The sequence below is a fragment of the Budorcas taxicolor genome, chromosome 19 (assembly GCF_023091745.1).
Source record: "Budorcas taxicolor isolate Tak-1 chromosome 19, Takin1.1, whole genome shotgun sequence".
NCBI classification, from domain to species: domain Eukaryota; kingdom Metazoa; phylum Chordata; class Mammalia; order Artiodactyla; family Bovidae; genus Budorcas; species Budorcas taxicolor.
The window spans coordinates 25976074-26000005 of record NC_068928.1 but is presented as its reverse complement, the minus strand read 5'-3'; the positions used below and the strand labels follow the sequence as shown (position 1 = coordinate 26000005).

Here is a 23932-nt window from a genome sequence, read left to right as displayed (position 1 = left end):
GCAGGTCAAGAAGCAACAGTTAGTTAGACCTGGACATGGAACAACAGACTTGTTCCAAATTGGGAAAGGAGTACGTCAAGGCTGTATATTGTCACCCTGCTTATTTAACTTCTATGCAGAGTACATCGTGCGAAATGCGGGCTGGATGAAGCACAAGCTGGAATCAAGATTGCCAGGAGAAATATCAATAACCTCAGATATGCAGATGACCCCACCCTTATGGCAGAAAGTGAAGAACTAAAGAGCCTCTTGATGAAAGTGGAAAGGAGAGTGAAAAATTTGCCTTAAAACTCAACATTCAGAAAACAAAGATCATGGCATCTGGTCCCATCACTTCATGGCAAATAGATGGGGAAACAATGGAAACAGTGAGACTTTATCTTCTTGGGCTCCAAAATCACTGCAGATGGTGACTGCAGCCATGAAATTAAAAGACGTTTGCTTCTTGGAAGAAACACTATGACCAATCTAGATAGCATATTAAAAAACAGAGACATTGCTTTGCCTACAAAGGTTCATCTAGTCAAAGCTATGGTTTTTCCAGTAGTCACGTATGGACGTGAGAGTTGGACTATAAAGAAAGCTGAGTGCTAAAGAACTGATGCTTTTGAACTGTGGTGTTGGAGAAGACTCTTGAGAGTCCTTTGGACTGCAAGGAGATTAAACCAGTCCATCCTAAAGGAAATCAGTCCTGAATATTCATTGGAAGGACTGATGCTGAAGCTGAAACTCCAATATTCTGGCCACTTGATGCAAAGAGTTCTTTTCATTGGAAAAGACCCTGATGCTGGGAAAGACTGAAGGCAGGAGGAGAAGGGGATGAGATAACAGAGGATGAGATGGTTGGATGGCATCACTGACTTGATGGACATGAGTTTGAGTAAGCTTTGGGAGTTGGCGATGGACAGGGAAGCCTGCCGTGCTGCAGTCCATGGGGTCGCAAAGAGTCAAACATGACTGAGCAACTGAAGTGAAACTTCTTTAGCTGAGTGGCTCTGAGTCTGGTGTCCCAGGACGGCTGTTTAACTGGCTTCTCTCCAAACTTCCATCTACTGTTCTCACGCATGACCAGGCTTTCTGTGACTTCGTGGAATGCACTCTTGCTGCCTTTGACTCCCAAAACCAGCCTCTGAGGTCATCTCCCATGAAAGGCCTTCTTGGCTCTTCCTCCTCTTCCCTGAAAAACCAGAACTCATGCCTCTGTGACCGGGTCCCTGTACTTCATTCTTTTCTCAGCAGAAACCTCCTGGCATTGCTCATTTACCTGGCAGCTGCCCCTTACCCCCATCAGACCTGGAGCTCCTGAAGGCAAAATGCCTGGTTAACTTTTGCAGCCCTCCAACCTTACACCTAGGTTCTGATGGAACGTTATTTTTGGGGGGCAAGAAGCCACAGCTTACCTTAGATTTAGGTTAAGAACCAACGTTCCTACTTTACCAGGAACCATAAGATACTATAAGGTACCAAGAAAATAAATCTTTCCAAATCAGTGGCAAAGATATGACTAATATTAATATATTCTAAACAGCATTCTGTGAATAAGGGAAAGGAGACCCAAGAAAGAAGCCACACACAATATGTACTAGATTCACTTTTAATGGGTTTGAGTCATGTGCGAATGTTGATGCTTCTACAGACCTATGCCTGTGTGAGTAAGAAGAGTCTCAAAACAACATAAATCTGAATTGAGCTTTTTCCTGAAAGTTATAATATTCTGATCAAATAAAACATAATAAAACTCTTGCTTCCCCACAGGTGCAGTGTTTCTTTATAGTCACAAGGAATGGTATCTTAAATGTCTGGCCACAGGTTTCCTTGAGAGCTGAATTAAATGGATTTAGGCATCACAGTATAAAATCAGTTCTTTCCACAGAGCACAAACTTGTCTCCTTTCTGACATCTCTTTATTCTTAGCAGAGATGCAACATTAAGGAAAGGTTTCTACCAAGAACTGGGTGTTGGGCAGTTCTTCCCCTAGTAAATGGGACCTGTGCTGCCCTCCATGATTATTAGAAGCAGAAGACAAACATCTGAGGCATGCAATCTGCTTAGTGCATCTATTTATTAATATACAAAGGTGCTCAAGGGAACTAGTGATTCACCCAGATATGGAATTCACAAGTTGGAAAAATAAAAAGGGGGCACACCATCAGAGATTTTAGGGATTGAAAAGAGTAGCTCAAGATGAGAACATCACTGTGAAACATTTAACTTTCTTAGAAAGTTTAAAGTGTACTTATCTGTGCCCTGCAGCTAGGTATAAAGAGCCATGTATCTCTTTGTAGTAACATGGAGCAGGGATAGGCTTTTCCAAATCATTTAATCCCTGAGCAGCTACCTGAAAAGTTAACTTTTTAAAAAGCCTGATAAAAAAACTACTGTATCAAAACTCTACCAGAATGTTACAGTGATAAATATATCTTTGTACAGAAACACAGAAGCTATTTACATTTATTTAGAAGCTATTTACCCCTTACTCCTGCTCAGAAAAAATACATTTCCTGAAACAGTTCAGCAACTCTGAGGCCCATAAAAATGATTAAAAGCTAAATTTTACTTGCTCTAGAGAATGCTGTGCTTAGTTAATTAGTTGTGTCTGATTCTTTATGATCCCATGGATTGTAGCCTGCCAGGCTCCTCTGTCCATGGGGATTCTCTAGGCCAGAATACTGGAGTGGGTTGCCATGCCTTCCTCCAGGGGATCTTCTCAACCCAGGGGTCGAACCCAGGTCTCCCACATGGCAGGAAGGTTCTTTACTGTCTGAGCCCCCATAATTTGCAACATTACAAGAAACATAATACATCACCCCACTCCCAATATTTTTTACCAGTGTGATGAATGTTTCATTAAAAATACAGTAATTTCTTTTACCAAGTCAGGCTACACCTCCTAGGACTCTTAAATAAGTGAGAAAAATACAGTTAAATTTTTTCCTGAAAAACTTTTTGGAAAGTCAGCACTGGTAAGAACAAGAAAAATCTAAGAATTTAGTAAGACAGGGTATTTAGGATCTGTCGAATCTTCTTTGGCCTTAACGTAACTATTTTTAACAGGAAGAATTCATACGTGCCCAGATATCTGGGAATACTGGCTAAAGTCTGACTGCTCAGACCCATAGCTGGTGCTGAGGCAAACCTGACACACACCACTGTGGACACATGAGGCCCGGGAGGGGGTGTTCCTATCCGCCAGGGTCTCACTGAACCAAAATGAAGACACCATCCATTATCTCTGAAGGATCTCTCAGGCCATTTAGGCCTCTGCTTAAAAGCTGTATGATTCACTATATGTAATAACCAGAATACTACATATGTGTTGAGACCAATTAAGCACAATAAAAGGGCTAATTTTGGCATTTTCCAGGCCAAAGCATTCTCTGGGGAAAGTCTCAGGTTTGATTCCTGGGTTGGGAAGATCTCCTGGAGGAGGAAATGGCAACCCACTCCAGTATTCTTGTGTGGGAAATCCTATGGACAGAGGAGCCTGGAGGGCCACGGCACATGGAGTTGCAAAGAGTCAGACAGGACTTAGCTATTAAACAACAACGATTTTCAAATTAAATAGTTAAGAAGGACTTTTGGTCTTTTCCCTTCTCAAAATATGAGAACAGGAAGTCTGTGGAGACCCTTTAATCCCCTCAGACAAATGTGGAAAATGAGTGTGAAAGAGGTGCCAGCATCCCCTGGTCCCTAAGAAGAAGGAAAAAAGATCGTAGGAAATAAGATAAAAGAACATAAACACTAGATGAGGGGATGAGATGAGTCAAGGCTGCCTGGCTTCACCTCCACTTACCCCCAGAGGCCTGGCCAGAAGGGAAATGCCTTAAATTCAGCTCAGTCACTCCTTAGCTCATGGCTTTATGGCCCAGAGACAGAGAGAGAGAGAAGGTCATGCTGGAGGCCATCACACTACAACCTGAAATCAAACCTGAATGTTAATTGGAAGAACTGAGGCTGAAGCTCCAATACTTTGGCCAGCTGATGTGAAGAGCAGACTCATTGGAAAAGACCCTGATGCTGGGAAAGACTGAAGGCGGGAGGAGACGGGGACGACAGAGGATGAGATGGTTGGATGGCGTCACCGACTTGATGGCTGTGACTTGGAGCAAGCTCTGGGAGATGGTGAAGGACAGGGAGGCCTGCCGTGCTGCAGTCCACGGGGCTGCAAAGAACTGGACGTGACTGAAGGGCAACAACACACTCAGCTTTCCCACTTCAGAAGATACAAACACCTTCACTCAAGAAGGTCCCCGGAGGCAGGGTGGGGACAGGCGCTTAGCACTTCTTTGCTGTGAAACCTCCCTGCCCTGGGGAGGGAGGTTAGGTGCTCAGCACCTACAGAAGTTAATCTCTTCTGTTACAAAATTTCATGCAGGTAGATGTTCAGACAGATCCAAGGCCAAGAGCTCTGTGACCCCTTGTGGTCCCCCTTCCGGACCATCCCCCGCAGTCTCGAGGACTTGGGGGTTTTGCTGTACCCGATCCATGGAGCATACATAAGCGGTAACACCAACCGAGCACCGTGGCGCCCAGTCCACTGCGGCTTATCACGGGCACGCGCAGCTCTGGGTACTTTCTTTTCACTTGCTCTGAGCCTCATGACTCCGACCCTGTAAGTATCATCGCTCCCACTTGGCAGATCAGGAAACTGAGGCTCAGAAGTAAAGGAAGTCACCCAAAGTTGCCCACCAAGAACCCAAAGCATCATTTTGAAGTCTCCCAGGCCTCTACATGTCTGTGCGGTTCAGTCTGAGGAGTTTAGACAAAGAGGCTCTCAAGCTCCTGGAGGCCAGGCATGCCCCAGCCATAACCACTGTGGCCTCTGTAGGTGCCAACGTTTAGAAGTCGCAGCGAGGCTGGCTGCGGCCTGGCTCCTGGCACCAGGGCGGCTCAGTTCCTGGCAGTCCTCAGCTTCTTCCTGAAGAAGTCGGGGGCGGCCTCGTACAGCCACTCGGCATCCACAACGCACAGGTCACGCATGTAGCACTTGTTGGTGAAGAGCAGCTCCGTGTACACGACGCAGGCCGGCTTGCAGTGGAAGAGCACAGATGACGGATGGATGGCCACCGGCTGGTGGGTGTCCGTGGTGGCGTAGGACCCGTCCGGCTGCAGCTCAGCGGTGCTCATGAAGAGGCTGTGCGCCAGGCATCGGCGGATGCTCTCTGTGTCCCCTCGGGAGGACAGGATTGGCATGGACATCTGGTTCGGGAAGAAGTGAGACATGGAAAAGACCCCAGACGTGAGCACTGCGCAGCCACCCATGGTACATGGGGCCACACTGCCTACAGCACAGCCTGGTGCAAGGCCCACGGAGGAGGCTGGCATCCGGGCTGGGCGCTGACCTCTGGGACAGCTGCCTCAGATGCCTGAGGTGAGCGCGGGTAGAGGAGCACCACGTCTACCCTCAGCAAAAGATGAGAAAACTCCCAAAGCCAAGCGACGGCCTAGCAGGAAAGCCATTCAAGTACAAGAAGGGCGGGAAAATGTATGCAACACAGACCACCACAGGCTGCTGTGAAGAGTTGTGTGCTCGGTCGCTGGGTCATGCGCGACTCTTGGTGGCCCCATAGACTGCAGCCTGCCAGGCTCCTCCGTCCATGGGCCTCTCCAGGCATGAGTACTGGAGTGGGTTGCCATTTCCTTCTCCAGGGCATCTTCCCTAACCAGGGATTGAATCTGCGTCTCCTGTTTCAGCAGGTAGATTCTTTAGCACTGAGCCTCCTGGGAAGCCCAGAAAGAAGTTACTTCAGGGCTAACAACAGGCTGCTGGCACTGGACACGGGCCTGGGTAAGGGTGACAACCGTCTCCTAGGGTCACGTGGATGGTCCACACCGGGGGCTGACTCAGAAGAGGCCTTACACACAGAGACGCCTGGTCACCACAGAGTTGTTCACGGCAGCGAAACGAGGACCCTTAGTGCTCAACACGGGAGACTGCGAGCACAAACTACCCCACAGGTAGAACACGGTGCTTCATACAGTCACTGAATATAGAAACGTCCTCTAAGAGGGAATATAAGCTGACAGGAGGCTTTTTGGTGGATGGCTTGGCAATGTCTATCAAAATCTAAATTCCCCATCCAGAAGTTCATTCTTTGTGCACCAGAGCAGATGTTTATGCAGGAGGATCATCACTCTGGCACAATCTATATGACCACCACTAGGGACTTGGTTAAATAACTAGTGAAGACAGGAGCGAAATGCTACCAAGTCAATAAACAGAACGATAGACATATACAGGCACTGAGAGACAGCCCAGATACAAAGTGAAATTCAAGGAGCATTCCAAGTGGAAAAAACAAGTTACAAAACAAAACATACATCAAACTTGTTTAAAAAAGAAAATTTATATATCCACATATATGCATAATACACAGACAAATAAACAAAAACATACATACATAGAAAAAAATTCTAGAAAGATCTACACTGGACTATTGCTTATCTTTGGAGGGGCAAGATTAGAGAAACTTTTATACTTTTTACACAATATATCACTATTTTCTTATTTTAATTTTATTATTGGAGTATAATTTCTCTACAATGTTGTATAGGTTTCTGCTGTATATATATCACTATTTGCTACACTCTATCAACTTGTAACAAGTATGCACTGCTTTTGTAAACTGAAAAAGAATGATAGGTATTTCCACTAAAAATAGAAAACTTAGGAAGAATTCTAGTAACGTTTGAAAACACTGTTAAAGTTTATAAAAACTGGATATAAATCATATATATAATGTATTAATAACTATCCATGTAAAAATATATTTAAAAGCAGAGCCACCAGGAAATGGACCAAACTGGTGAGAGGAGGAGTTGTGGGTAATTTTTACTTTCTTATTTAAAAATTTTCCTACAATGAGTGGTTTTTCTGCAATCACTACTAATAAGCAATATGAGAATTTTCACCTAGAAAAAGGTGACAGCTTAGCCCCCCAAAGACCAGCAGGAAGAAAAATACCTTTATGCAGATGTCCCTCAGCTGTGCTCTGACTTCAGCTACTAGCATCATATTCTTGCTGTTGACAAAGTTCTCTTTGCACCATTCCTGAACAGGGAGAAAAAAAGAGATGTCACAGTCCTCTCGCTTCTACAGAGATAAAAATAAAGCACAACTTTTATTATAATTTTTTTAATTAAAAAAATATTTAGTCATAACAAGCAGCATTCGGGATCTTAGTTCTCTGACCATGAATTAACCGCTGGACCACCAGGGAAGTCCCAGCATAATTTCTAGAACATAGTTTGAATTCAGAGGGAAAACTGCAGTTGCCAAAAGTAAATACAAGAAAATAGCTTTGTATCAAAAAACCATATTGAAAACCATAATGGCAAAAGAATGATGACCTTCAGAGTATATTTTTAAAAAAACACCACCACCTACAAATCAGTCAGAAAATGATCAATAATCCAGTAGAGCCATAAAGGATATGGACAGATAACTCACAGGAGATTAACTACAAATGACAATAAACTTAAGCAAAGGTTCTTGGTCGCTTCAGGAATCAAGTCAGTACAGTTTCAAATAACTGAGATGCTATTTGATGCTTTCAAACTGCAGTGCTGGAGAAGACTCTTGACAGTCCCTTGGACTGCAAGACCAAACCAGTCAATCCTACAGGAAATCAACCCTGAATATTCACTGGAAGGACTCATGCTGGAGCTGAAACTCCAATACTTAGGCCAACTGATGCAAAGAGCTGACTCACTGGAAAAGACCCTGATGCTGGGAAAGTCTGAAGGCAGGAAGAGAACGGGGCAATAGAGGATGAGATGGTTGGATGGTATCACCAACTCGATGGACATGAGTTTGAGCAAACTCTGGGAGATGGTGAAGGACAGGGTAGCCTGCAATGCTGCAGTCCATGGGGTCGCAGAGTTGGACATGACTTAGCAATTGAACAACAACTACTTCATATCCATCAGCCTGGGAAAAATGCAAGTCATTTCAGCCAAGTTGGAGAGGTGGGTGGAAATGGGAACTCTTCTGCACGACTCTGGGGAGGGCAAAGAGGTAAAGAGGTGTTGACACTGGGGAAGCTGGATGCAGCTGCTCCTAGACCAGCAGGTCCACTCCTGGGTGTCGACTCCCGAGAAACCCTCCCCTTTGTGCACAGGAGACCTGGATGGGATGTGCACTGCGGTGCCAGAGGCAGAAATCAGTGGCAAAAGGGTAGTGTAAGGAAGCATGTACAGCATACGATGCCCGTGGACAGGAAGTGAAAGCACGATGTTGCCCAGGGAGGTCCAGACCCACTTCAGGACAGTGGTTACAGGAGGCAGGGAGGACTACACGAAGAGCAGCTTGGGGCTCTTGCTGTGTCCACAGCATTTATCTCCTTAAAAATAAACTGACCTGGCCTCCCCTGGTGGCCCAGTGGCTAAGTCTCTGCACTTCCGCTGCAGGAGGCACGGGCTCCACCCCTGGTCAAGGAAGTTCCACATCACACAGAGTGGCCAAGAGCAAATAAACAAATACAGTGAGGCAGATGGAGCAAAATGTTTACAACTACTAAAGCTAGGTGGTGGCTGTTTTTTTTTTTTTTTAAAGAGCTGACTGCATCAAAACACAAAGTTAAAGTGCCGGGGTCCAGCCCCAGTGGATCCAGGGTGATTGGAAGGTGGGAACGGAGTCGGCGTCCTTGGAAATAACTTATTTAATTACAGATAGAGAGGGATCAGAAAATTAGCAGAGAAAAAGAGGCTGAAATAACTTGGTTTACATGGAATACCAATCACCACCTACGTAGGTCGCAGGCGTCTTCCCGTTTTCCCGAAGGAGAGGAGGCACTGAGGGCCCCCTGGTCCGATCTCAGAAGCCCAGGCAAAATTAGCAGGCTTGGTGGGCACCCATGCACCAGATGGGAATTCAGCCAGAAAAACGGAGAGCAAGAAAGAAGCGATATGGGGGAATCAGTCTTTCTGGAAACTGATCCGATTTCTTTATTTTGGGGTTTGCTGATATACCTTTTGTTACACATAGGGATGAATACAGAGTCACGCGGGGGTCAGCAGTCCTGACCTTTATCAAAATCAGGTGCTTTACATAAAAAAAGATCTTAGGGGTTTTACATGATCTTCTGGCCATGAGGCCTGCTGACATTTTACGACCCTTTCTTTCTGATAACCAAAAAACTTATTTTTTCCAAGCGTGTTTTTTCTTAAACCAGGCACCACCCTCCAAATAAAGTTGCATTCCTATAGGGTGAGGGTGCAGTGAGTTATAATCAAGAAAGGAATTTATTTTACCCAAGGTTAACATGATTAATCTTAAAGGTTAATACTTATTTCTCCTATATGCTAGTTATATTCATTATAAGGGCAGGAAATATGGAGATTTAGCAGCAAACATCAGCCCAACAAATGAAAATCCTTTCACCAATGTTCCCTTAAGATCTATTTAGTCTTAAGATAGTGATAAAGTTACATTTTTACATAGCAGGGACACAGTGATTTATAACAAAGTACAGTGATCTATTACAAAAGAGAAAATTCATTAACTCAAAAAGTCTAGTATTGCTAACCTTAAAAACTACTGTATTTCCTTTTCTATATTCCAAATACATTGATTAATATATTCCCAGATGCCTAAGGATATGGAGGCCTGGCAGCAATCATTGACTCAACAATGAGAAAAGCCCTATACTAATTAAGACTTTCCAAATACTTCAAGCTCTGTGTGCTGTTTATGGTTGAGAGGTAGTAAACAATCATGTGCTTAGTGGCAGGAGTATGGATAATCCTGTCACACAAACTAGTTTGCCAGCAGAGACGTTTGACCTGAGACACCCTTGTCACACCCAGGGCAGGGAATTATCAGCAATTATTGGCACAACAAATGAAAAGCCCTTCACCAATATAATTCCTAACAACCCACTATACTAATAATTTCTAATTTCCCAAAAGAATCTGCCTTTAGTAAGTCTAAAACATCTCATGCCTCTCAGGTTGGGAGGCTGTAAACAATCACATGTGGCCGGATGAAGCTATACAGGTGGGCTAGATAACCTTCAGAGGAGTTCGTAAGTTGAAACACTCTTGTCACACCCAGGACTTTTTATTGACTTGGAGCTGCACGTTTACTCCTTCTCCGAGAGAACCGGTGGGGAACAGCCCCCCATAAAGTCAGAGGTGTAGGCGAGAATGTTTTGGGGGTATATGCTTGGGAACAGGCGGTTTCCTGAGGCTTGATCACGCCTTTGCGTATGCCAAGCCTCCTTCCTAACGACCTTTGCCACGGGCGGAGTTCCTCACGCTGGCTCCCGGCATCAAAGCATGCATGCTATGGCACAAATATTGATTCTTTTGGGAAGGGCAGCCACTCGGCAGGCGGGATCTTTGTTCCCTGACTAAGGATTGAACCCAGGCCACGGCAAGTGAAGGCCTGGAATCCTAACCACTAGGCCAAAAGGGAACTCCTCCAAATATTTTATTTATTTATTTTTAAAATTGTATTGATAAATGAAGGAAGGTATTGCCATTTTCCATCTGGGTCCTGGGAATGGAAATGTCACACAAGCAAAAGCTGCTATGAAGAAAGTTAGGGGCAGGTGGGGAAACAAACCACCTTGTAGCCAAGAAATTGGGTCACCAGGTATTAACACTTCACCTGCCCACGTTAAGTATGAGGGAAACACAAGCAGAGAGAAAGGCTGAAACTGTATCTTCCCTAGTAGCATCTCTGGGTGCAGATGCCTCTGGAATGACATCCAGCATTCTGTGTAGCTCTTCAGAAGGTGCAGCCAAAAAGGGAAGTGTCCTGAAACACAGGACCAAAGGGAGGCCCTGTTTGAGAAGAGGAAGAGGACAAGGCCTACCTTGTTCCCGCCGGTGTTCTTGAAGGTCCGGTAGACACTGAGCAGGGTGAGGTGATCGCCCTCGCTGGACACAAACTTCTTCCGCACGCTCTGCACTTCATCCCGCCGGGATGGAGGGTTGTGGAGAATGCTGTCCACAGACAGCAGGGCGACAATGGTGAGTATCTCCTCCGTGCAGTGGAATTTGGGGGATAGGAGGATGGTCTGCAAACCACAATGAAACACTGCGTGAGTCTAGTTTTTTCCTGGCTTCTGAATTTCCATATATTGCTTCTGCAGCTTCCCTTGTAAGGCGTGAAGGGGTAAGGCGTGAAGGGGCAGGTGTTTCTAAAACCATGACAATATAAGTTATGCTCTTTTATATATTTATTTGTATATTATTTTACTTTCTGTAGAATAGATAGCTTTCTTGTATGATCCCATATAGGTAGGGCTCATGACTTCATTGGTGGAGGAAATGGCAACCCACTCCAGTATTCTTGCCTGGAAAATTCCATGGACAGAGAAGCCTGTGGGCTACAGTCCAGGGGGTAGCTGAGAGTCGGTCATGACTGAGCATGCACACACACATGACTTAATATGAACTTGAATTACACAGAACGTAAGTCGAGGTTCGACACAAAGCAGGCGTTGATAATTGTTAAAGGTGAAGATGAATCTAGAAGCACTGGGCTGAGGAGTCCCCTGTGGGATGGCTGATCTCTAAGGTACAGGGAGGGGACTGAGAAGAGGGTGGCACTTACTTTGGCAAATTTGGGTTCTAGTGGGAAAGCCGCCATCTTTCTTCCCATTGGAGTTAGGGTGAGCTGGCCATCCCTGTGTTCAAGGGCACCGAGCAGCTCCAGCTGGGCGATGGCTGCCTGGATGTGATCTGGAGAGAGACATGAAAAGGAGTCGAACACTCAAAACAGGATGGAGCTGCAGCTGCTTCATCCCATCAGCGCATTTCTGACAAGCCTAAGTCAAACCACAGTACAGATCACAACCACACTGTCCCCATGAGGTACTTTTCAAAGCTATTCATGACATCACTGTCTTCAGCTCATCTCTTTTCATTTTTTTAATTTTCCAAAAATAATTTTCCTTATTTTTGGCTGTGTTGGGTCTTCACTGCTGCATGGGGCTTCTCCCTTACTGCAGCGAGCAGGCTTTTCTGTACTGTGTGGGCTTCTCATTGCGGTGGCTTCTCTTGTTGTGGAGCACAGGCTCGATAGCTGTGGTGCACGGGCTTAATTGCTCTGTGGCCTGTGGGATCTTCCTGGACCAGGGATCCAACCTGTGTCTCTTGCATTGGCAGGCAGATTCTTTACCACTAAGCCACGAGAGAAACCCTCAATTCTCTTTTTTAAATAGTGGCCTGCAATTTGGCGATATGTATGCAAATCTGAAGCCCAGCAAACTTACACTTCTGAATTTCACACTCATTTACCTGAACCTCGTACAGAGACCTGTGCCTCCAGATGGACATACACAACAATGGAAACACCAGGGGCTTCAGGAGCGAGCCCCTGGAGAGAAGGACACTATTTACTATTTACTCTTTAATTCCTTTTAAATTTGAACTATGTAAATGTATTACCTATTAAGCATAAAGATGCATGTCTAAGGATGCAATAAATATACATGTACAGAGAAAAACTGATTTATAAAATATATTAAGTGAAAAAAGCAATGTGCCAATGTCTACCAGGAGAAGGATAAATGCGTCTTGGCTTATTCATAGAATGGAATAGTATTTAAGTGATGAAAATACATCAAATGTAAACCTTACAAAACATGACAGATGAATAGGAAGGTCACCAGAAAATCGAGACATAAACACACCAACTGAAACCATGCTTGTGCATGGAACAGATATTCAAGAAAAGCAAGGGATTCACAGATCAAACCTGGCTGGTGGCTGACCTTGAGGGAGGAGTGGGAAGGAGGTGAGGGGTGGGGGGCTGGGAATGGCGGTCGCAGGGCTTGTGGCCCCGGTAATGGGCACACAGGTGTGGCTTCGCTACTTCTACCTGACACGTATGTTCCTCCTTTTATTTGGTGGGGGTGGGGGGTGTTGCGTGGCATGCAGGATCCTAGTTCCCTGACCAGGGATTAAACCTGTGACCCCGGCATTGGGAGCTCAGAGTCTTAACCACTGGACCACCAGGGAAGTCCCTGTTCCTCCTTTATATGTAGGAATTTAGTAATTGATAGAAAAAAAAGTATAGACTGGACTGAATGGGTGTTGCTATTTGTTTTGAAAAGGAGACTGTATGTACTTAACCACACAGATTTTCTCTAGGAGACACTAGGAAATGGCCACAGTTGGGGCTGTGGGGAGGGAAACTAAGAACTTGAAGACTGTGGAGGCCCATGTCTACTATCCGCTGTCTACTTTTTTTTAGCCAATTGCACTTCTTCACTTTAAAAAAAGAGAAAATGGTATGTGTTGAAGGGATGCCGAGGGCTAAGCTACCATGACAAAGAATCCCAACTATTTTTTCTTCCTCCATGGAGAGATTCCCAGTGAAGGGCAGAGACCCATCAAATTCCAGCTGAAAGCAAAGAAACACAATCTGTTCAGTCCCTTTGCAAAAGTCCAAGTTCACTGGGGCTGCAGTAACCCGTGGACCCCCCTCGACTACCTTCTTTGGTTCCTGTGACCACAGAACCCACCCGAGATGGTGCCGACACGAAGCCCCTGATCCTGCACCAATGTAGTGTGAATAGCACTGGGTCTCTTGCATAATTCTGAGACTCTTCTCTGGGAATTAAGGCTGTTATTCCCCCCAGTCATAATAAACAACAGGATACCAGGGGCTTCCCTGATGGCTCAGTGGTTAAGAACCCACCTGCCAATGCAGGAGACATGGGTTCGATCCCTGCTCTGGGAAGATCCCACATGCCACACAGCAACTAAATCCATGCGCCACACCTTCTGAGCCTGTGCTCGATGGCCTAGGAGATGCAACTACTGAGCCCTTGCGCCCTATAGACTGTGCTCTGCAACAAGAGAAGCCGCTGCAATGAGAAAACCAACCACTGCAACTAGAGTAGCCCCTCCTCGCCGCAACTAGAGAAAAGCCTGCGCAGCAACAAAGATCCAGCATGGCCAAAAATAAATAAATACATAATAAAGGAGAGTGCCAGAAGGCCTGCTGTGTGGAGCCCACTGGCGGTCCCTTTCTGTGTGCCCACCTCCCCGAAGACTCCACTCACCTGGAGACGGCTTGGACATGAAGTCGAAGGTGAGCACGTTTGGGACTTTCATGGCGAGGAGCTGCAGCATCACGCTCGCTAGGTTACACCTGCAAGACGGAGACACAGGTGGTTCACGAGGGCGCCTGACCCCCGGCCAGCAAGGCAGAGCCACCCACTAAGGAGCGTCAGTTGGAGGAGATACAGGCTGCAGGGACGGGACCTTGGGATGGATGGCAGGTGGGGAGCCCCACTGGCTACCTTTGGATCTCTGGCACCGTCATCTTCTCAAACTTCTCAAACTCATCCTCTGTGTAGAGCCGGTAACAGATACCGCTGTCCTCTCTGCCGGCCCGGCCCGTGCGCTGCCAGGCCTGGGTCTTTGATACCCGCTGCACAGCCAACACCTCCAGGCCACTGTCTGGTGGGAGAATGGCCAAGTCAGAGCTCTGCTCATCATGTGAACAAACTCCTTCTACAACGTAGACAATGAGGAGCATTCCTTGGGATACCCAGGATTCTTTCTGCAACACATGAGTCCAGAAAAACTCAAGGCCACATTGGAAAGCGGGCTTCCTTCGTGGCTCAGTGGTAAAGAATCCGCTTGCTAATGCAGGAGATGTGGGTTCAATCCTTGGGTCAGGAAGATCCCCTGGAGGAGGAAATGGCAACCCACTCCAGCATTCTTGCCTGGAGAATTCCATGGGCAGAGGAGCCTGGCAGGCTACAGTCCATGGTATTACAAAGAGCTGGCCACCACTTAGTGACTAAACAACAATAAATATGTCAGAAAGCACGTAACCAGACTGGTTTGTGGTGAAAAGAGACCTCGCCACGAACACTGTGTGAAATCTGTGACTACAGCATCAGAAGGACCTCGAGCTTGGGGCAGTGGCCAAGGGAAGTAGATTTCAGAGGCCTTGGCTTAGGTCACAGTTGAAAACAACCCCTGGGGTGGCCTAGGACTCAGGGGTCCTCCAAGAGGTGGCATTTTCAGTGCCAAAACCCAGACAGTTTCCAGCAAACCAGGATGGCTGGTTGCCGATTGATCATGACCCCAAAATGAAATGCCTCCATCCCTTGGGTGCTACCTCCTCGCTCCTGCTCTACTGTGAAAGCGGGACGGTGTAATGTCACTACACCTAGGAGTGAACGAGACTGATTTTCTTGATAAAGGTGCACGCTGTGCCAGTGTGGAGAACCAAGCCCTTTCACAAACATGGTCCCCAAGAAACACACGTGAAAGTCAGCATCCTTGAATGCTTAGCAGTTCATTTGAAGTGAACATCTGGGAGCTATCATGTCAGCTGCCTCAAATCCTCCATGGAATAAAGCAAGGTAGAAAACAGACCTGAATAAAAATGACTTCAAGCAAGCTGCGGACTGCATACTGTCGGGAAACAGCTAGTGCCTTGGCCCAGCTGGGGGTGGGGTCCTGCTTTCTTTCTGGGAGACTGAGGATTGAACCAGCTGTGCTCAGATATTCCCCAGGAAGCCTCTGATGTGGTATCAGGCTGTCCCTGGCCTGACAGCCACCATTCTCGCCCACCTTCTGATGGAGTTTCAGTCCCTCTGCCCAGGTCCTTGACCCTCTGTCTCCAGGTTTGCCACAGATGGGCTCTTCTTCCCTGCTTCACATGTCTTTGTGGCCCTGCCTGCTAGACGGGGTGCCTGGTATTCAGACGTGAAATGCTCAGGTGGGGAACTGCGGGACCACGGGCCGCTCACTACACAGAGAAGAGACGCCAGGGGCCACAAGTTCTCACCAGGGTTATACTTCTTTGCTTTAACCATGCCCGTGTCAACTACATATTTTATTCCTGTAATGGTTATGGAGGTTTCAGCGATGTTGGTTGAAATGATCACTTTGCGATAACCCTAAAAGGAGGAAGAAAACCAAAAAGCCACATGACACACGTATGACGCAGAAGTTTGAAAACATATTCCTCATCGCTAACTGTCACAATTCACTCATGATCAAGAAGAGATAACTCCAATATCTGGACAATTATTAATACTGATGGCCGGGTCAGTATTGGGTTGGGGGGGTGGGTGTGTTTCAGTCTTAAAGGCCTATTTTGAGGTGATGCAGGGTGGTGGGATGGGCATTAGAGTTAGGAGGAAGTAGATGTGGCCTGGGATCCTGGCCCTGCCCGGTACCTACTGTGCCCCATGGGCATCTATCACTTCACCCCTTGGGGCCTCAGGGTTTCTGAACTGGAATGGTGACCCACCTTGTGGTTCTTGAGAGGATGAGGGACAGTGTGTGTCTGGTGTTGGCACAGTACTTGGCACAGCACCTGGCACAGCAGGGGTCCTGGGAAACTTATGGTGGACACGTGCTTGTTTACTGTGGACCCTGGGAGAGTCACTCAGGAGCTTCCGGCTTCTGCTTGCGTCTCTCCCTCATCCCCAGACAACAGTCTCCCTGTTCCCACCATGGGAGAGCCATGTCTACAGCCCTGCATTACATGCTTGCGTCTTTCCAGCTCGTGAGAGAGATACCTGGGCACCCTGTCCACACATATCTGGAGCCTGCTGACAGGGGCACAGGCCCACTGGTGCATCCGTCTCGGTACCCAGAGACGGGGCTGGGCAGGAGACAGGGTGCACTCACCTTTGGGGCCCCCTGGAAGACGCGCAGCTGCTGGGCATAGGGCAGGGAGGCATAGAGCGGAAGGACCAGCATGGAGGGGCAGCCGTCTGGAAGGTGCTTGGCAATGTCCCGGCAGGTCTTACTCATGGCTTCGATCTCCTCCTGCCCAGTGAGGAACACCAGGATGTCATGCGAGGAGGGGGCTTCCTACAGAGAAGGCAGAGTGGGGTTACTGGGGTTAATGGGCCTTGACAGACGCACAGGTGCCACAGAACAGAACAATGATCGTTAATGAGGTTTTCCAGTTATTCTTAACTTTGGACCTGTAACTGAGCCTAGATACTGATGTTGCCCCTGGGCAAGGGGGGCTGGGGGTGGTACTACATCAAATGCACAGCTGCATCTTATTCAAGTTAGCCAGCTATGTTTAAAAACGAATTAAGGGGGAAAAAAAGAGACATAATAAAAAACTAAGGGGATTTTGAAGGGAAATCACCAGATTGCTTTTTGCAACAAGAACAATGCCATGAAAAAGCACAACCACACAAGCAAATAAAATCTGCCTGGAGCTGCCTTCCTTTCATAATCATCTTGAAAGGTGAAGCTGACAAAGGAGACACCTTAGAGAAACCCTGATCCATGAAAATGGCCAGAGGCTGGAAAAGGAGCCCTTATTGAATGAGGCCATCAATCACACTTTCATAAACCCCCAAAGCACCCAGAACTTGGGCAAGAGCTTGGTATCTCAGATTTAACTGGGTCCTTCACCTTGAGAAGGGAAGAACATCTAAGTGTTAAGTACATATACCCATTTGACCCAATCTTCTTTGAAGTCTGTTTAGATACATTAATTTGTAGAGTGCCTGTTTGGCAAAATAACTGAAAAATGTTCAATAATGACCTGTATTTGTGAAGTTGTGCAAGCTGCCCAGTCATGTCCGACTCCCTATATTTGTATGTATGTGTGCACATAATAAAGGCAGACACGGCTCAGACAGTAAAGAATCTGCCTGCAATGTGGGAGACCCGGGGTTTGATTTCTGGTTCAGGAAGATCCCTTGGAGCAGGAAATGGCAACCCACTCCAGTATTCTTGCCTGGAGAATTCCATGGACAGAGGAGCCTGGCAGGCTACAGTCCATGGGGTCACAAAGAATCGGACGTGACTGAGTGACTAACACTATTTTTTCTTTCTGTATATATAATATGGCTATGTTTGCATACATGTAACTATGTTTTTATGTGTGTGCATATACTTTTTAGCTCAGTGTTAAGAGGACAAACGTTCAGAGGTACACACACAGACAGGATAAAATCTAAAACAACAAAAGCTTCATCACTAGGAGGACTCATCAAAGCTATTATATGACTTGAGGGCACCACAGGTATCATTCATAAAACATCCTTATCTCAAGTTTGCTTCTGGCAGCTAAACAAGGCTGACTGGGACTTCCCTGGTGGTCCTGTAGTTAAGAACACACCTTTCAATGTAGGGAACATGAGTTTGATCCCTGGTTGGGGAACTAAGATTCCACGTGCTATGGGGCAACTAAGCCTGCAAGTGGCAACTACCAGCCTGTGTGCCACAACTAGAAAGTCTGTGCACTGCAACCACAGATGATGTGTGCCACAACTACGACCCGAAGCAGCCAATTAAACAAATAAATATATATATTTTTTAAAGTTGGCTTCTAGATATTTTCAGAAAGTTAATGGGAAGGTAAAAGCAGTCAATTATATACAAGTCAAACCAAAAAATGAGGTGATACACTCAAATTTTTAAACAAATGTTTACTAAAATGAAAAAACTGTTGAAATGTTTCTCTAATACATTTTTTTTTAAAGAGAACTCTAAATTGCACCCCATTATTGGCTAATACACCAACTTTTTATTTTTCAGTGAGACAGAATATCACATGGAGTAAAAGGAGGCAGTGTTTCCTAAGACTCCTTTCTACTCAGTTCTACATGTGGCATCCCGGTTGCAACACAAAATGTGCTTCTTACGGGGGATTCTGATCACATCATGCGCACGAGCTACTGCTCTAATACATGGAGGTTTTCCAGCTCAGTTGAAGAAACATGCTGGCCAGGGTTTAATTTTTTTTAGAGGAAAAGAGAGATACTGTAAAAAAGTATAAAAATGGGGACATGGCAAGCAAATTCCTTATTCACCTAAAGAACACAGCTTACAAAGCAGTTTGGTTTGGCAGCTTCTCTTCTCAAGGCTGACTGTTCAAGGTCAAACAGGCCTTTCCAGGAATCCACTCCCTGCTGCCTACCTGGTGGATCTGGAATACGGAGACCAGGGCGGCATGCAGGTAATCGTGCTGGGGCTGCTTGGTGTAGAAAATCTGGATCGGGTGCTGCCGGCCCTCCAGGTAGAGAACGAGGGCTCCGTTGAAATACTGGGAGAACAGGTCCACGTCCATTGTGGCTGACATCACAATCACCTGCCGGCGAGAAGGGCACGGAGGATGGGAGAAAGGCTCGGGCCAGCCTTTCTGTGCCCTGCCAAGCCCTGAAGGCTGCTTGGGAGGCTGCACTGCCCTCCCCCCGACCCCCCAGCACCTTTGCCCCGAGTCCCGCGGCAGAACGGCTGCACCCACTTTGAGAGGCAGCTTCCCCAGCTCCTTTCGCCTCTTCTGTGCAGCTTTCACCACCCCGAAGAGCACATCTGTGTGGATAGTCCGCTCGTGGGCTTCATCCAAAATGATGCAGCTGTACTTCCGGAGCAGGGAGTCCGAAATGGCCTCGCGCAAGAGCATGCCATCGGTCAGGAACTTGATCTTGGTGTCGTCTGAGGTGACATCGTCGAAGCGAACCGTGTAGCCGACCTTGCGCAGAGATACCAACCACTCATTCATCCAGCAAACATGTCTGCTGCACCCAGTGTGCCCAGCATGGCGCCAGGCGCTGGTGTAGTGAACATGACCCACTCCAACCCTACCCTGCTCCCAGGAAAATGGACACGTGCCCTCAACTGCAATGATGAGAAACTCTACAAAGAATGTAACACTAGTTCCCTCCCCTCAGCTACTTCAAGCGAAGCAAGTGAGAAGATGCCCAAGATGTTTTTAAGTCAAATGCGCGAACACAAATCTGACTTATATACACTTCAGGAACTCATTCTCAGTAACCACCTATATGCTAGGAAAATGCTTACAAGTTTGTAGAAAGATGTACAGACAAGAGACCTAGCAAGTGTTACTGAAGCCTTAAAAGTGCTCAAGGAAAACAACTAATTTATCCTACTTGCCAACAGACTTTGAAAGCAAAGCAAATAGGACTGACAGACCCTCTGATCTCTAAGGAACTAATAAAGAACTCTGAGTCTGAAACAACTGTGGCAAGAAAGAAACGTGGAAAAAAAAGAAAGAAAGAAGCTTGAGATGTATAAGTCTTGTAATAGTCTTGTTTAGAAAAATAAAAAAGTCAGGGAGGTTGTGGGGGAGCGGGGGAGTGAGGTGTAGGGGACCAAGAACTGTTAGTGAAAAAGAAGTTAGGTACCAGCTTCCCAAGTTCTGTTCTCTTCTCATCAGAGACTCTGGTAGCCAGAGAGATGGCAGCCACTCGGCGAGGCTGGGTCACAGCAATGATGGCCTGGTGGCCAATCCCCCCTTCGTACAGGTACTGAGGGATCTGTGTTGTCTTCCCTGAGCCTGTTTCCCCTGGGAAAGAAAACAAGTCTCATTTAAACCTGAACAGAAACAAACTTACCAAAAAAAAAAAAAAACAAAAAACCAACAAATCAAAGTCAGAAGGAAAAGGCATGAGAAAAATACTCGAGGGACTTCCCTAGCAGTCCCAATGCAGGGGCCTTGGGTTCAATCCCTGGTCAGGGAACTAGATCCTGCATGCCGCAACTACAGACCCCTATGCTGCAACGAAGACCCGGTGCAGCAAAATAAAATAAATAAATATTAAAGAAAAGAAAGAAAGAAAATAAGTTGATAAAAGTCATGGGAATATGTGCACCCATGAATTCTGCTAGTGGAGTGTTAACTGGAATTGCTTCTCAGAAGGTCAAACTACAGTAGGAAAATCTTTAAAATGTTTATATCCTTGACCCACAATTCCACTTGCAGGAACTGACTCTAAGGAAATAATGATGTGCATAAAGAATCAGCTTCAAATTTTATTCACCTTTGCTCTTGACAGTTAAATTTGGAAACAATGTACATGGTTAGCAATAGTAACTGGTACAGTAATGACATACAGTGAAATACAGCTGTTATATAAAAAGTCCTACTTTTCGAAGGGATAAATGAGATGTAAATGTGCTGACATGAAGAGACATCTGTTCTGACACTGCAGCCATAGCGAACTCCTCACCCAGCCTGCCGCCTCCTTTCAAACCCTCTGCCTTTGCCCACTCGATTATGAAGTATCTGTTCCCACACTGCCTGCATGACAAACTCCACAAGATGAATTAGACCTCAAACTTTCTCCCCAAGGGCTGCGCCCGCCTCCTCTGTGTTCCTCAGTGCCTCGTTCATCTCTCCTCCATCATTGATCACTCTACACTGTGTGAGGGCGTTGAGACGTTTCTGTTTGCCTCCAGCATCAGAAGTCCCGGGAGGATGGAAGCCTGTCTCTTTCATGTACCTGAGCACTACATACAGTAAGCACTCAACCTTATTACTACCCTCCCGTGTTTCCTTCCCAGCACCTAACCAGAACAAAGAACTGTAAGCCTGGACATCCCTCCCTCCACGACTACCACTGGCCACTCCGTCCCCCCACCCCCACCCCCTACCGACTTCACTGAGTCCTTCAGGCCCATCATCCTTCCATTTTCTCTCCTACGGCTCATCCTTCCTGACCTGGCCATGAATCATGGACGAAGAACTTGATTATCTTGCACTTCTCCTGCTGAGTTCATCAGGCAAAACCCAAACTTCGATCAAGGTTTCCCTACCCATCTCTTCTGCTCCTACACCAAGAAACTGAGCATTGGTAATTTCCCTGGTGGTCTGGTGGTTAAGAATCCATCTTCCAAGGCAGGGAATGCAAGTTCGATCCCTGGTGGAAGTAGGATCCTATATGCTTCGAAGTAACTAAGCCCAAGTGTCGCAACTAAGCCGGAGCTCTAGAGTCTGTTCTCTGCAACCAGAGAAGCCAGAGCACCCCAACCAAAAACCTCATGCAGCTAAAAATATATATATATATATATATGTGTATATATATATATATATAAAATAATAAAGAAATTGAGCATCATTATAGTAAAATAACCCAACTGAGCCGACAACGACCTTAGTTTGCCATGGGGCCAAATGCACCTGGGTTCCAGCACCACGGCTGATCCTTGTTCTTGTTTTTGCAGCCCCTTTCCTCTGTCCCCATCTTCCCCAAGGACCCGTAAGTCCCATTCTCAGCAGAGCTCCCGCGCCTACTTCATAGAAAAAGTGAAATCCTCAAAGACAGTCTCCCTCCATCTCCTCCTACAAGCTCTTCTGCAGTCACCCCATTCTTACCACCTTCCTCCAGCCCCCTAACCTCTTGCATGGCCTTCCTTCTATTCCAGGCCACCGCTAGATCTAACCCTTGTTGCCAAGGGTCCGCTTTCCCCATGCCCTCCGTCTCTGCTGTTAGTGCCCACTTTCCATCTTCAGCCTCCGTCTCTACTGAGTTCTTTTCCTTAACCTATGAAGTGAAGTCGCTCAGTCGTGTCCGACTCTTTGCGACCCCGTGGACTGTAGCTCTCCAGGCTCCTCTGTCCATGGGATTCTCCAGGCAACAATACTGGAGTGGGTTGCCACTTCCTTCTCCAGGGGATCTTCCCGACCCAGGGATCGAACCCAGGTCTCCCGCATTGCAGGCAGACGCTTTAACCTCTGAGCCACCAGGGAAGCCAACCTATGAAGACCTGCAAGTTCCACTAGGTCCCCCTACTTCTTCTAGAAACAGAAGTCTGTTCTCACTGTCTTGGTAAGATCCTCACTTCCAGCCCAATGACAAATCAGCTCCCATCCCACAGCTCTGCCAAAACAGAGCTCACCTCCATCCCCAATCAATAACTCCCACCCAATCCAGTGGGCATTTTTGGGGTCCCTACTTACTGGACTTCATTTTTGCATTTGTTCACTCCCTTCTTACAACTCTGTTTCTTAGACTATCAGCTCTCCTGGATCTCCTTCCCTCTTTGGAGGCTCATCCTCTCCGTCCATCAGGGGCTCCTCTTACTTAAAACGTTGGGGATCAAGGCCCCCTTGCAATCGGTTCCCGGCCCTCAACTCTGCCTCAATTAGTGCACCAGAAACTACTTCTTCCCTCAGACTGGACTGTCTCGTCTCCACTTCGTCTCTTACACCGCAGGCTCTCTCCTCTGTGTCCAACGCCTTTCTAGGTCCGCCCCCTCGCCGTCCCCTCCGTACCGGCTCAGATCCACTTTTCTAAATTCCAAGTCTCCGGTGCATCCCTCTACCCTTCCGGCCCAGAAGGCGAGTTTTTGCCTAACGCGTGGTCACTCGCCCGGACGCTGAGCACCTCCAGAAAGGGGGACTGTCCGACTCCCTTCCGAGGCCCCTCTCCTGGCCCCGAACAGAAATAGGCAGTCAGGTTTGTTGCAGAAACGGATGAAAGACGGTGAGAAGCACCTAAGAAAAGCTGTTCTCTCAAGAGAACGAACGGGGAGCGAAGAAGGACCCGCCGGCACGGTCACTCACCGATAAGGACGGCGCTGTCCAGGTTTCGGAGCTGGGCCAACAGCTGGCCTCGCGCCTGGAAGATGGGCAGATTCCGGCGCTGCTGCTCCACGGCCTCGGGGTAGGGGCTGGCCGAGGGCTGGGCCAGGGCCGGCTGCTGCCTCCGGCCTCCACCTCCTCCGCCGCCGCCCGCTGCCAGCAGCATCAGCGCACGCCGCCCGGGAGGGCAAGACCCGGCGCGGCTCGGAGGCCCGGGGCTCGGCCGGAATTTCTTGGCCGGCGGGAAGCCCGCCTCCTCGGGCATGTCGGGAGGGCACCGCGACGGGAGGCGCCGCGACGCGAGGCGCGAGGGCGGGAAGCTCCTGCGGCTGTCGGGAGCACACAGCTACTGCGCACCGCCCCTTCCCGCCACGTGCTAGCGGCTCCCAGCAACGCGGCTCACCTCACGGCCACCGGCAGCCTTTAAGGGGACTCCAACTCCCAGCATGCACTTGAGAGCGTGGCGAGGCTTTCACTTCCTGAGGGCGGGGAGAGCAGGGTCTGAGGTACAACGAGAAAAAGATCCGTAGCCACAACAGTGAAAGACGGTGTGTACGGTTCCGTGGAACCTTAACTGCATAGCAACCACGTGATTCTTCTCCTTGTTTTGTTGTCCTGCTAACACTATCTCTTTCCAGTAAACACACG

The 23932-nt window shown here is 47.4% G+C and overlaps 1 protein-coding gene across 1 annotated transcript; it reads right to left on the bottom strand.

The window, feature by feature from the left end:
* Positions 1-1607: 1607 nt before the first annotated feature.
* On the bottom strand, positions 1608-23601 carry DHX33 (DEAH-box helicase 33). The gene is made up of 12 exons (XM_052657714.1): positions 23267-23601; positions 20106-20266; positions 19205-19432; positions 18878-19048; positions 16618-16803; positions 15767-15878; positions 14262-14421; positions 14022-14110; positions 11564-11691; positions 10821-11024; positions 6965-7051; positions 1608-5199 (listed from the first exon to the last, which is right to left on the bottom strand). The coding sequence occupies exons 1-12, from the start codon at positions 23547-23549 to the stop codon at positions 4891-4893; spliced, it is 2118 nt and encodes a 705-aa protein (XP_052513674.1). The 5' UTR covers positions 23550-23601; the 3' UTR covers positions 1608-4890.
* Positions 23602-23932: the final 331 nt, after the last annotated feature.

Excerpts from the sequence above, each read along its gene's own strand:
- DHX33 (XM_052657714.1), bottom strand. The coding sequence starts at position 23,549 with ATGCCCGAGGAGGCGGGCTTCCCGCCGGCCAAGAAATTCCGGCCGAGC. Across the intron at positions 19,049-19,204 it reads TGGGGAAGCTGCCTCTCAAA|GTGATTGTGATGTCAGCCAC; the intron begins GTGGGTGCAGCC and ends TCTCGCCGGCAG. Across the intron at positions 15,879-16,617 it reads TCTTCCAGGGGGCCCCAAAG|GGTTATCGCAAAGTGATCAT; the intron begins GTGAGTGCACCC and ends TCCTCCTTTTAG.